This window comes from Atractosteus spatula, chromosome 5, assembly GCF_055471065.1.
Source record: "Atractosteus spatula isolate fAtrSpa1 chromosome 5, fAtrSpa1.hap1, whole genome shotgun sequence".
NCBI lineage: Eukaryota > Metazoa > Chordata > Actinopteri > Semionotiformes > Lepisosteidae > Atractosteus > Atractosteus spatula.
This window is the reverse complement of record NC_142710.1, coordinates 29349166-29363698: the sequence shown is the minus strand read 5'-3', so window position 1 is coordinate 29363698 and position 14533 is coordinate 29349166. Positions and strand designations below refer to the sequence as shown.

General features: G+C 36.5%; 1 protein-coding gene across 2 annotated transcripts; it reads left to right on the top strand.

Moving 5' to 3' along the window:
* Window positions 1–2190: 2190 nt before the first annotated feature.
* On the top strand, window positions 2191–12045 carry eif4e1c (eukaryotic translation initiation factor 4E family member 1c). 2 transcript variants are annotated; one of them, XM_088917659.1, is made up of 7 exons: window positions 2191–2253; window positions 3295–3383; window positions 5586–5681; window positions 8949–9012; window positions 9546–9659; window positions 9767–9906; window positions 10922–12045. In XM_088917659.1, the coding sequence occupies exons 1-7, from the start codon at window positions 2236–2238 to the stop codon at window positions 11034–11036; spliced, it is 636 nt and encodes a 211-aa protein (XP_088773785.1). In that variant the 5' UTR covers window positions 2191–2235; the 3' UTR covers window positions 11037–12045. The 2 variants fall into 2 exon arrangements, with proteins under 2 accessions (XP_088773785.1, XP_088773784.1); XM_088917658.1 differs by having other exon boundaries at window positions 2210–2253; window positions 3292–3383.
* The last annotated feature ends 2488 nt before the right edge of the window (window positions 12046–14533 follow it).

Sequence of the window (14533 nt, the reverse complement as noted above, 5' to 3'; positions counted from 1 at the left end):
TGTGAATTAACCTTTACTTGTTCCTTTGCAGCCAATGCATGCTGACACAGATCCCCACTCAAATAAGCTGTAGATAGACCCATCTTCTATACTGTTCTATACATCAACCTGAAAAAGCAATTATTACTAAATAGCCCTCTATATGTGAGGGAATGTATATACATTATTAAGAGGCTTACATTCACCGTAATGCATTTTGTGTTGCCCCAAAAGTTAGGCCTAATGTAATCTGGATCTTCTTTTCTTCTTGCTTTTATTCTTTGTAATTTGTTTTCAACACAGAATTTGTTTTTATTTTGCGGATGTGTGTTTTTGCTAGCTTTACTTGAAGACATCTGAGTTGTACCTGTGTGTAACTTGAAACCTGTCATAAAACAACGGGAATGAACACCAGCTTTGTAAATGTTTAAGGTTCTTGTAGGAACATGGATTGTAATAAGTAGGGATTAGTCACAATGTAAGCTTTTTTCCATGTGAAAATGACTGTTGTATATTCTTGAGTTTTACTTTGTTATATGGTGTAGTAACCCTTCGGGACTTGTTGAAATAAAATACTGTACATAAACATTAGTTAAATATCAGTTTTACAGACTTGAAAACAAAATCCTAAATAATTTTACCATTCCTAAAATTCTGCCTTATGGGCAATTTTAAAATAAAGATATATTTATATTTTGCATTTGATCTGTGTTTATTGAATTTGTGTACACATACAGCTGGAAAGCATGTTTAGTTAATGTACATATGATTCACACTCTTCTTTGATGCTGCTGCTTATTACAAAACTAGTCACTATGTTAATTGTCAGTTATCAATTAACCACTAATATCTAAGGCTTTGTTGACAATAACTCACATAGGAATTACCAATATACTGGGCTTATCATCCATTAATAGTGATACATTTAGACATATGACTTGTGCATAAATTATTTATGCCCCTCAAAGAAATGGGCCTTATTGTTTGTGTTAAGTAACTTCTGTAGTACCAATGATGAAACCTTCTTTGACATTTTGAGATTCTGAAAAGTCCTATTTCAAAACTAAGAAGTGTTTTTTAAACCATAACATACAGTACTTTTTGCATCCCAAAGATGTTCTCTTTCTAAGCTTCTGTGTGAACAGGAAATTATTCTTTTGTCAAAAACACCAATCAGACTAAAACTGTTAGCAATGAGTGCACATGAACTGGCACTTGACAGTTGGATCCCCCACTGTAGATATTTCAGCATGATAATGTACATTATTGACCTCCAGCCTACAGACAAATGACTTCCACTGTGGCCAGGAGCACTGACTACTACTAATACTGTAGTCTAAGCACTTTTTTTTTTCGTTTGAAGCTGTATGCTTACAAATAATACAAAAAGGTGATGTTAATACTACATATTTGCTTTCCATCTCTGTTGGGAATAAAGAGTTGAACGTTGCCAAAGGAGGAAGTGAGGGCCAGTTTGTCAGAAATTCACAAGCCCTCAGTTACAGTTCATCTGGTCTGTGGTTGATCTGATGAATGCCTACGTTCTCTTGAGCATTCCGGAAGGCCAAATGAATGTTTAAAAGTCTAAGTCGACTTTCTCAATTAACTTAAAATAGTGTTTAGATTGTGACCTCATCAGCTGCTTTTGGACCTTGTGTCAGGAAGTCGTGCAGTTCAAGACCTGCTAGCTTGTGAAGCCCACTGCTTTAAAAAATCTTTCAGAAAATCAGTCGTATTTTTAAAACCACCCCATATAGAGAGATTTGCCGACCAGCACTTCCAGTTTGTTTCATTTGTTGTCCATTGCGTGATATGTGAGCATAATCTGTTGTTCAGTGAGTTTCTCTTCCTATTATGATTTGCATTTTGATAAGACTAGATTTTCTCGATCATATTTTTTCTCGTTTTCTTAATTCGTCAATATATTGCAAAACAATAACTTGAAATAATAATATCTGAATACCACACAAGATGCAAAATAAGTAAAATAATAAAGCTGTGAATCTAAAAAAATCCACTAGTCTGTGGTACAATGTTAAATGAATACATACATCTTATTGTAACCTTTATACAACCTTGACCGAAATGCTGACCACTGGCTATGCAATGAATGAGTCAAAGGGCATTTGGCTCTCGCGATAACGCTACTTCTCGTCTACGTACTACAAGTTTGACCTCAGCTGCCTGCCGTAGGAATCCCGAGTGGTAGCGTGACGCGCCAGGCCGAGTGGACAGTAGCGTTTTTTGCAAGGCAAGATGGCGACCTCGGAGCCGGTAAGCTGGGATGGAGATTCGGGACTCTGATGTTGTAAACTAATGGAAATATGTGGTATTAAACATCTAGAGGTTCGGTATAGTGTGTTATAAATATTTGGGGTACTGTTAAAAGAGTTTTGATGGAGCGGGAGTGGCGTTGGCAATGCTCCCTGGTTTGCAGCATGCTCAGTACCCAGAATGCTAGCGTGAAATGAGAGGGTTGGTAAGGAACTCGTTTAGTTTCAGTCTAGACAATATTTGTCGATTCGTTTCCTAGTAATTATTTTTCAGTGATGGATTTGGAAACAGAACGAATTTTGGGGTAAAAGACCTTTTTTTTAATTCGTACAGATATTTCCGGCGGAGATTTTCTTTTGCTGGCCGATTTGAGTAGAAACCAAGACACGTGTGTTGAATGAATTGCATAGATCAGACATCCAGAAACGAAATGATATCCGTTTTATCTTAGTGGTTTCATGATACAGCCCAATTCTGTCGTGGACGACTGGGTTTTTTTTTACTTGTACTTGGAAGTCTGGAAGGCTGTGTAGATACCGCTCTTAGATGCCACATCACAAGCTTGCTTTTCAATATGTTGGATACTACGTACAGTAAAACGACCGCATAGCACAAATCAATTAAAGCATACTTCTTTGGATTTGAACTGGAATGTGTCACGGTGTTTTTTTTTGTGTTCTAGATCATGCGCAGCGTAATTCTGATAGGTGCATTTTTGTTTTAAAGTGAAATCTAGTGACCCTGTTCTAGAAGAACCTTTTCATTTAAAGCCAAATACTGAATCACGTCGTCAACGGAATTTAAGTTTTGTATATTCTTGCTTTACAAAATTTTTAGATAATCCTGCATTGACATTGAGCTCTTTATCTGGACATTGATTTCGGCCGAGTCAGTTATGTATATTATTTTTCAATGGGAGGAACAGGCCTTATTTTTTGGGAGATTATCGACTGCATCATGTACAGTGCCGTAGTTTCTTTCTGATTGTTTTCGATTTATTTCAAAATGTGTTAACTTTTGTTTCCTGTTCTCTTTAAGCAGCGTGGACCTGAAGCTGAAGAGACTTCTACTGAAACCTCTTCTGCAGTTACAAGTCCAGATCAGTACATTAAACATCCCTTGCAAAACAGGTAGCTTTTTTCTGGATACTTCAGATATGCTTAAAACCTATAAGATCAGCGTGAGTTTGAGATAATATTCACTGTGATTTGGTGGAAATTCCAGTGTATTGTGAATTTTAAAATGTCACCCTTCTTGGGTGTTTTCTTGTTAAAGCTATTTTAAAAATTCTAATAGAAGCTGAGCTCAAATTTGCAGTTTGGTTCTCTTTTTATGCTATATAGCTTGTTTGATGTCACACAAAAGATCCTGCGTGGTTGAATGTAGCATATAAATGACTGACGGCTTATTGCAAGGTCATCAATTAAAGTCACCATCCAGAACACAAGTCCTGTTTGATACAAAGACCTGTGCAGTTTGGCAAACAATGAAGTGGACCTTGTTTTGTGATTATAAGAATAACAAACAAGAGGGGTCCACTCTGCCCATCTGCTTATTTAGGGTGGTAGTGAGTGGGTAGCTAACTGATCCTGGGCTCTCATCCAGCCCTTTCTTTAACCTGAGGCCTGGGCGTCTGCAGCATGGCTGGGCAGCTTGCTCCCGATTCTCCTGTTCGTTTTGTTGTGCACCCGGAACATGATGTTACACTACTTGCATGATGGGGTATCATAGATTGTCATCACTTTGAATTTGGCCTTTTTTGTAAACCCTGGATGCAGAGTTTCTAGTTTAGTGGTAAACAAGAGAGAGAGCTTTCGTCTCTTTGGTGATTTCAACTTAATGTACTGATTACTTCATAGTGCTCACTACATCTGACATGTCCATGTTTTTAGTTGGGGAGATTAAGTAATATTTTAAATTATCAGCAATATTTAAATTTAGCATGTTATTTAAAATGCGGATGGTCGGTAAGGATTGTAAAGATCGGTTGCAGATAATGTAAGATACAAGTATTGATCAGAAGCTGGTGTTTCCAGTGGGAGTAGTTACCTATCAGAGCTGTCTTGCCATTTGACTTGTCTGTTAGAGCTGAATGACAACTCCAAGAAATTGTACTCTCGTCAACGTACACTAGAACGTGTTGTGGTACGTTTTAAATCTAGACATCATACAATGCTGTTTGCATACTGTTTGTGCTGAGCAAAGTTATAATACAAAAACAGAGAAGTAATAAGTAAGGAATTGCATACCATGTAGAGCCTTTAAACAAATTTATCTGGGAATAACAGAAATAGGTATTGACTGAATTTTAGTGCCAGTGATGTCAGTGTACATGGTAAAACTAAATTGAGTACATAGGTTTAATAGAATGTCTTCCACCATATTAAAGAATAGAGCTTGTAGACAATGGTGCTATTGTGACAAGGCTGACAGTATTTCCATTACTTTCTACAGAGCTCAGCACAATGTGTAGAATGTAGACATTCTAGAAAGTGCAGAATAAAGACCTTTTTTCTTTTTAGTCTGGCTGATTTTTGTTTGAGAGCTTTGCATGATGGTCTGGTTTTACATCTTTTGCCCAGTATGAATTGAATCAAGTAATAGTTTATCCATTCCCACATACAGCAGATGCCCTGAATGTACTAAAGAAGCACAGCAATGTTCTCTTTTAGGCAGGGTGAAACTCACAAAATAGCCTTAACACTGGAAGGGTTGCCAATGACAGGAGTCTCTTCTGACAATGTGTTAATTTGTTTATTAATACCGAGATATTTCCAGGATGCCTTTTGAACCTCAAAGTATTGAACAAATTCCCTTTTCAGTTCCTGAATTCTCCTTCAGCTCTGCCTTAGTGTCCAAAGTGCTGTCAGTCTTCTCACTGATTCATAAAGACTTAAATGTGGAAAAATCATAGAGCAGTAAGATATTCTGTGGTCTTCCCAGATATAAAGCCCACGTCCTCAAGATGACCAAAACGCAGTGAAATGCCGTTTCTGGCAATTGTCGTGGGTTTTTCCAGAACGGTTAAGCCATGATGCCTAATCTGAGTCACAGCTATTTTGCTTAAAAGGTCTTTCTTATAGTGCTTTGTGTGATCAGAGTCCATCTTCTCGTTCATTCAGTGTCACGCATGGGGGGCCGTGACCGAGCAAGTGCAGTTTGCCCAATACTTGTCTTCGCTCGGGAAACCACAACGCAGGATCTGAATAGGACCTAGAAATAAGATTTTGCAGAACATGTGATTGTAATTGTGAGAATTTTGTTTGTGGCAGGAGGTGTGGGAGGGGGGCAGGGCTTTACATGTAAAGATATGTTTTTTCATTCTTTTACAGATGGGCCCTTTGGTATTTCAAAAATGACAAAAGCAAAAGTTGGACAGAAAATTTGCGACTGATTGCCAAGTTTGACACAGTGGAAGACTTCTGGGCGTAAGTAATTTGTGTGCCTCATGGCTGTTCGCATTAGCTGTGCCACTACTAAAGTAAACTGTTTTTTCAACATGAGTTATAAGGGTGGTCTAGGTAATGTGGAGTGAAGCATCATTTTGCTTTATATTGTATAACTGGCAAACAGTCAATAAATATGCACTCTGAACAGATATCTTTAAATCAATATCTATGTTCTGAAGAACCCTCACATTTTCAAAGTTCCTATATTGGACTCTTCATTTCTTAACTCTCCTTAACACTTAACATTCATTTTTATAAAAAATATTCCTTTTGTTTTCTGGAAGGGTGCCTACTGAGGTGCTGTGGGTTATGTTTTCTTTTATGGGCCTCACCAGAGGAAGGGGCAAGCATAAAAGCAAAATAGCCTGTACCTCTAATTTCTTTTTTCAATGTTAAGACATATGATTCCAATCATGTGATGTTGTGTAAATGTACATATTGAAATTGTAAATAATGAAAAGATCAGCAAAGTCATCTTTTGTGATTTGATTACATAGACTGTGAATCCCTGTTGTGCACCTGGAGGTAGGTTAATTTTCGAGCCAAGATAACAGAAATAAGACTAGACTACCTAATTGTTTAGATTGTACAGCAACAGGAAAAAGCTTAAGTAAGGAAGATAGTTCTGTGGTAATGTTTATTTTAACCCATTCCTCCTCTGGTAGGCAAGAGAAAGTGTGGAGATAGAAGGGGCTGAGAGTTCATCTGCCCTCTTAGAACAACATTAACATTGTTCTTGAGCAGCCAGGTTCTCCTGTTGCAGTCATCTCTTCTGTGAACTAGTGGACAATAATAGTTGTATAGGTGTTTTCCCTGCTGTCAATAAAATGTGTGAACAGACTGCAAAATCTGATTTTTGTCCTTTAGCTAAAACCATTTTTAATGCATGCAATTTCACAAAATACATATTAGTCACTGGTTGCTGAACCCAGCCACAGCCTTCCCGCTTTCATAAATGACCGTTTTGCTGCTGTTGCTGCAGTTATTTGGCTGAGTTGGTAGCTAAAATCGAACATACTACCTGTCTTGGATCCTATTTAAAGCTTGCTTCTCTGCTTTTGTCTATTTGTAAACTCAAGTCCCTGAAATCTGGTCTAGGTAGCTGTAGGCTTACTCTTCTGCTTTCACACCTGTCACATCACTCCAAAGTACACAAGTGCCACACTATTTTTGTTTTGCTCTAGTTTCAGTCCTGTAGAAAATCATATGCACATCTTAATCTTAGCCACACTGTATTTAAACGTTCTTGCAAAATTTCTTGAATGAACAATGGCACAAAGAGCAGTTGTTTTACCTAAAGAGCATTACACAGATAAAGGAAATATACCCTTGAGATTTTCCTAACATGACCTTCAAATGACAACTTTTAGGTCAAATAACAACAAAATCTCATCTTGTAATTAGTGACATCTTTTTAACCGGGTGTTATTACTGAAACAGCCCATGTTTTTTATCCTTCAGGATTTAGGTGCAGCTTTTTATAGTGATAGATACACCATCCTCCTGGATCAGAGGTTGAATTACCTAGGGATCAGGAGCATTGTGCCATTGTTGGGATGGCTGCTATCGGGGTTCTTGGAGCAATTTTCTCAATCTTAATCATGATATTGTTCCACTCACTCAGGGACAGTTTAAAGTTCTGTGCTGGGCTGTTTTCCATTTAGTGTTTACATGTTGCCTCTTGGTCAGAAGAGTTGCCTTCGACTTGAATGTCACTGCTGTGCTGATGATGCTCATTTACTTGCAGACGAAATTGGATACTACTGCTGAGATTTCTATACTTAGCTGATGTTGGTAAATTACCATAAAATTCTGTCTGATAATAAGATGGGTGGAACTGTCTTAAACTAATCTGTGTCAAGACTGAGATTCTCAGTCTTGCAGCAAAGTTTATGACTTCAGTGTTTTTTTTCTGAAATCAAATCTTTGATGAACATTAGAAGCCCTGGTGTTATTTGGGCCCAAGATTTTCATTTGAAGATTGTTAGGAACATCTCAAGAGTATAGTTCCTTAATCTGCGTAACGCTGTTTAGGTAAAGCAGTTGGCTCTGCTTACCTGATGCTGGGATAATGCTTTGTCTTGAAATCTGTGGCTTGTGTGGTGATTGGCTTCAGCACATAACTGGTGGACACTGGCTGCTGTGAAATTGAGAGAGGATTTGAAGGTTCTGCTCTCTTATAAGGCACTGAATAGTCTAGCTCCAGATTGTTTTAAGGATTTATTGTGCGAATACACTCCAGCTCTTAATCTGAGATCTGCTGATTCAGAGCTTCTTGCACTGCTGAAGACCAGGCTGTGCAGAAAGGACACTAGAGCCTGCTCTTGTGCAGCTCGACATCTGGGAATTCTAAAGTTTGTTGGCTTGTGTACATATGCCTTTTCTCTATTTTTATATTGTGTGTTATTGTACAACTGAATACTTCATAATTCTTTCCAATCCAGTATTTAGCTGTGAATTTGCACAACTGTAGGATTAGGATCCACCTTCTCATGTGGGCATTGACTAGCCTGTTGTGAAGTCTTCACAGTGCCTTGAATCTTTGTCCTTCTCATTTGGTTACAAATCTTTCTTGATTGCCAAGTGCTTTGTTTCCTCACCTTCTTCCATTGTCCCATTGCCCCCAGGCTCACCAGTGAGGTGTTCACGTGTGTTCTTAAGCAGTTCTGCATATCTGGTTGTGAAGTGCCACTTTATAGCTCGTCTCAGGAGCTTTGTGATGGCTTTGCAGTGCTTGTCAGTTTGTTTCATAGAGCCCTCTTTTCTAAAAGCAGTCAGTGAGTAGCACAGCAAAACAGAATAACAGGTTTGATAGACAGGGGTGGACATGCTATTTAGACCAGGGTAGCTGTTGAACTAGTAACAATATTAAGATCAGTATGATTACAGTACAGGATATAATGCAGTACACTTTCTACAGTATAGATGAGGTTTGAAATCACAAAATTTCAAACAAATAGCACTGGTATATAATTGTGTAATTTTTATAGTTTTTAGCATTTCTTTACAAAATGTTTAAGACTTAATACTTAAAAGTAAGTTTATGGTGTTTTAGTTCTGGGTAAAGAGTTTGCAATTGTTGTGTTTATCTGAGTATTGTTAAAGAGGTAAACATCTTCTCTTTCCTTATCTAAGCATTTACCATTTTTTCTTAATTCCTGTTCTATATGTAACATCACATTAATACTGGACATTATTGGTATTTGATTTGCAATCTGAGATTAAGAAATATTTTGTCTCCTTTAGGTTATACAATCACATACAGAAACCAAGTAAGCTTGGATTTGGATGTGACTATTGTTTATTTAAGGTAAGACATGAATTGTCCTGGGAAATCCGAGGTCACCTATGGTCCCAATTTGTAGTTTTGATGTGGTTTGAGGAAATTAATCTTCCAGAAAACAGACTGGGTAAATGTGTGTTTTTTTTTATTTTTGTTAACCATTTTAGAAGACTCTAGAAAATTAAGATGTTTTGGAATTTCTTCAACTCTTTGCCTCATCACTTTCAGCTGTTATGTTCAAAATGGTCCAGACTACAACATGCAATACTGTCAGGAATGTTTGACCATCTTTGCAATTTTTTTTTTTAATTTGGAATAAAATAGCCAAACTGTTTATTTTTGTGATTTAGTCATGTTATGATGTGTATATATGATATATGATTCCAAGAGCATTCTTTTCTTGTTATTCTTGAACATGACATGAGTTTCTCAAGCTTTTCCTGGCAAATTGAGTTCTAATAGTGCAAAGTGTTTTTCCCCTACATTCAATTACAGAAGGGTTTAGGCCACTTGTATGTGATAGTGCTGTGTTACAAGTGGGTGTCGTCTTCATCATTCAGGATGGAATAAAACCAATGTGGGAAGATGACCGAAATAAACTTGGTGGCAGGTGGTTGATGACACTTGGCAAACAGCAGAGACATAATGACTTAGACTGCTACTGGATGGAGACCGTAAGTGTCTAATAAATTCTTGTCTTCTATTGTAAGAGTCTTGATTAGTTATTTGAACAAATAGTCTGTGGAGGTTTCACTTTGTATTTTTTTTGGTTATTTTTTAGTTATTATGCTTAATCGGGGAATCGTTTGATGAAGCTAGTGATGATGTTTGTGGTGCTGTTGTCAACGTTAGACATAAAGGTGACAAGATATCCATCTGGACAGGAAACTGCCAAAATAAGGAAGCCATCATGACTATAGGGTAAGTATATTAAATAAATGCCAAAAAACTAAGTTTAATTGTCTTCATTTTAGAGCCTTATCAAATTAACTGTCTTGACAGCAGTTTTGAAACCCAATAAATCTATATCGTAAAGCTTTGATGGAGTTTAATTTCCTACATTTTCACTTTTTTTCCAAGATGCTTTAATTTACAAGAAACTTGTTCTATATTCACAGGGGACTTCATTAAAGTGTTTTGTTTATAATTGTTACACATAGATCTAGAGTTAATTTCTGCATAATATCTTGCTTAATGAAGAACTACTAAAGATGTAGTGCAGAACAGTACTTTTGCGTTTTGATTCAATTCTAATTCACCACTAGATGGCAACTGTGTACTGACTTTGCTAAGAGTTAACACCTATGTGACCTGAGCCAAGTATTTACGAATGGCAGATTGTTACCAGAAGGGGTATTTTTTTGTTTATTATAAAATGGCGAAAAGGGTGCTTTTAAAACAGCATGAAGCAAATTGTTCACAAAATCTAGAATTTCAAAGGCTTGTGAATATGAAAAATTTTATGATCTTATTGACTGTAAGCACCATTGTAAGAGATGAATATGGGTTCAAATCCAAGGTTAGGCACTGCTGTTGTATCTATGGCACTTCATTCAGTTTGCTCTGGTAAAATGCCCACCTGTATAACTGGGTATAAGTACAAGTTGCTTTGGATAAATGACAACCTAATTTGTTTTTTTTAATATACCTTTTCTTAAGTGTTCTAGCAACACTTGTGACTGAGAACACATCAAAAGATTTACAAAACACTTTTGGATGAACATTTTTTGGATGAGTGGCATGCTCCACAGTTATATAGGGCAGGTTAAGTGATTTACAAACTGCAGTGGCTCGTTTTGAAACTCATTTTGTAACTGTCTGTCTCATTTTAAAACGATTTTTGAAGTTAGACATTTGAAGTTTCAGAAAGAAATGACTAAAGTTCACTTTTATCTTCATATTTGTTAACCTTGGAATGTGGTTTTCTCTATTACAGGCAACAATACAAAGAGCGTTTGAATGTTCCCATTAAAGCCCTGCTTGGTTATCAGTCTCATGATGACACCTCTAGCAAAAGTGGATCCACGACAAAGAACATGTATACAGTTTGAAGAAGGCTTGGATTAAAATTTCTGTAGGTTTATAAAATTATCCATCTGCATCATATTAATACTTTGGGTTGTCAACTACTGTAGTGTCATTTTTTTAACATTTGTAAATGTTCAATAATATAAATTCACAAATGAAAGGCAGTATTTTTCAGTACTAATTGGCTGGCAGCCATTGAAATATCCCTGTACAGATCACAAGGTATCGGGTTGTTTTGCTCTAGGGTATAAAAGGACTGCATCAGAGGCAGTGAATAAAACTAGAAAATGTATATTAAACTATAGATTTTTAGTGTACAACTAATATCTAGTTACAGGAAAAAGGTTGTAAAGCTTATATAAAACCTTTCTCTCTAATGTTTTGCTTTTCTCAAACTCTATATGAATTCCGCTGGATGTTCTAAAATGGTTATAACCAGAATAATTGAGCCAGTGCCATTTTACTTCATTAAGCAATTCTAAAATTTTAAAATCCTTTCTGGCAGACAGTGTTGAAAATGAGAAGTATTAACAGCTATGCCTGCAGTATGAAAAATGACATTAACAGACCTTAGCTGTGACTCTGTAAGGCTGGAACTGAACTCCAAACTAAATTAAAATTTCAGCCATGCTGAACTATTACTCTTGCTTGTAGGGTTATATATTTTGGAACTTTGTTCTTCAGAATTATTTATGGCATAATCGTTGCTGTGGAACTTCTTAGTTGGAGGACCGACATGAAATTGTGGTCCTTGTTTTTGATTTCTGACAAAGTTGGCAATGTGAACTACTGCTTATAGAAGAAATGTTTTATACAATATAAAATACAGAACATGCCTGGATACTCCTCCTTTTAAGTGTGCTTTTCACAATTTGTTTCTAATTGATATTGCTTGTTTACACTACTTCTGGGTGAATGCAAAAGTAAGTTCATTGTGAATTATTTTGCTCTTCTTGTACTTTGATTTTTGCTTCTGTAATTCCAGGGTGTATATTAAATTCTTTAAAGTAAAAGTTAATTGCTTTACTAAAACATTTGATTCAGTACATTGCATTTAAAAATACATCTTTTGTTAGTTCTTCTCTTTGTAAAATGTATTTTAAATTTCTATCCCATGCTGTATACGTCATTCACAGTAGAGACTGTGATGAGTGAGTGTTCATCACTGTTGAAGTTAATTTGCATTTGTGTACACCTTCCATTCCCAAGTGCAGTTTTTCCACAAAGGGGATATATCTTTGTTCTTTTAAGCTGTAGCAAAAGTGCACTGATAACAGGTATGCAAATCATTTTTATTCTTCACAATAAGTTAAAGGAAAGCATAGCCATATAACTACAAGAATAAATAGTATATCTTGGACAAAACTCATATAGACCACACTGATGGATGTATTCAGGTTACTTCTACTTTGTTTGGGTTTTAATGGTAAGGTCCATGGCTGCACTCATTTAATTTGTATTGTGAGAAACAGTCATAGAACTTCTACTTGTTAGAGGAAGGTGCTCGGAAGTTCCCAAGTAGCAGTGTTCAATTGTTAGTGCTGCAAAGCCTGGGGGTGGACTGATGATTGTTAGACCACTGCACAGGTATCCCCCCTCCATGTGAGTTAGATGAGCAAACAGTAAAGTCAGAGATGGCTGTCACCCCCCCCCACCCCCCCCCCCCCCCCCCACACCCTTCGGATGGTAATTGCTGGAGTCAAAGTGGCATGTGGTTATGTGTAAAATGATGGTTCTCAGTATGTGTTGCATGGTTTTTATCTTTCTCTTGCTTCTATGAGGGTTGAAGTCTAATAACTGCAAATTGGGTTGTCATAAATCAATATTCAATGACCGTTGTCAAAACATGAAGATTTTGTATTGTGTATATATTGCTCTAGTTTCTGAAACACTGCTCTATGATGTTGTAGAGCAAATGTTGCTTAAGACTCTGCTACTATGTTTTAGGGTGTAAAAGTATTCAAATGTTTCTTGAGTAACATTACTGTTACTTTGATACAAAAATAAGTAAACTCCGTAGAAGTTTTCCTCACATAAAAATACTAAATAATAAAGTACAAAAGTATCTCTTGGCAATACTTAAGTATTAGAAATTAATGAGTAGCCTTTCTTTCTGCTGTTTTGTCTTTATTTAGCTATTTTCAACTAATATTCCCAACCTTTTATTGACAGTACTGATGTTGCCAACACAACGTGTTAGACTGTTTTAAGACTCTTTCAATTAAATTCTTCTGGAAAAAAAGTGAAAATAGTTCTGTTTACCTTTAAACAAATGTTTCCCACAACAAAAGGTCTCTTGGAGTTTATAACACTTGTCCTATCTTAGATTTTTCTTAAGTTTATTCATATAAGGTTGAAGGGGCATTGCATTCTTCTTAAAATCAGTGACTAGTCCCATTGTTTTCAAGACATTTAACACATCACACCATTTGGTAAAATCTTTAAGAATGGGTCCATGATGTTTTTTTGGGTCCTGATCAGAGCTGTCAGCAGCAAACTTATTGCGATTTCTCTGTTTTCTCTTATCTTTAGTGTACATTTTGTATAGTATGGGGGGGGTAAGACAGTCCCATGGTAATCTAGTGGAAGTGTAGTGAATCTCAATCTGACCTGAAACCTGTTTATTAAGAAGTCTAGGACTCATCTTATCAAATTGTTTAACTTGAAGTTCTTTGGGACTTTGTGTTAACAAGAGTGGTTGTTGGCCTGGCAGTCTTTGGAATTTCAATAGATTTCTACAGGGAGGGGGATTTGTAAATTGAAGGACAGCTGAAAAAGTTAGCTAAAAATCGCATAACAGATCTACACAAGGTTGCAGAACTCTTTCACACACATTATCTGGACCTGCATTAAGTATCCTGTGATGTTTACACACCTCTGTGTTAATTTTCATAAACTTTCTGGATGCTGGGAGATCAGCATTATTAGCTGACATGGTTAGGGGTTTTAATTCAAACACTTCAGCTCTTTCAAAGACCTTCTGTGCTTTGAGGGTGTTGCTGAATGGAGATTTTAAAAAATAAAATGGTCTGTGGTTGGGCTTCATAATAGTATGTCACAAAAGCAAGCAGACACTTTTACCAAATCAAAATCCCAGACTATGTACACATCAATATCCCAGGTGGAACAAGGAATGAACATGCTTCTGGGAAATATAGTGGAGTAAAAGTACTGTCTTTACTAAACCAACTACTTGAGTACAGATATCGGAAAAATGTACTTAAGTAGTGTATCAAAGTACAGTCGCCATACTTTAATTCACACCCCCAGATGTATGTTTTGTAGATGGTCCTTCAGCCCCTTTATTCTCTTAAGTTATTGAGAAACCAAAATCGCTCGCAAACAAATATTGCAAGGTAGTTTCATATCTTACCTTCTATATTTACTTCTATTCAATATCCTTTGATCTTACTCATTCCCTGTGGAGTTAAAGACGCACAAAAAAGTGATGCCCTTTTTTGAATAATAATTATGTAATACTCTAGCTAAGGCAGCATGGTAGTGTGGTGGTTAGTAGTTC

Bases quoted from the DNA above. Each gene is read 5' to 3' on its own strand.
- eif4e1c (XM_088917658.1), top strand. The intron at 3,384-5,585 runs GTAGCTTTTTTC...ATTCTTTTACAG, and splicing joins AAACATCCCTTGCAAAACAG to ATGGGCCCTTTGGTATTTCA. The intron at 5,682-8,948 runs GTAAGTAATTTG...TGTCTCCTTTAG, and splicing joins ACAGTGGAAGACTTCTGGGC to GTTATACAATCACATACAGA.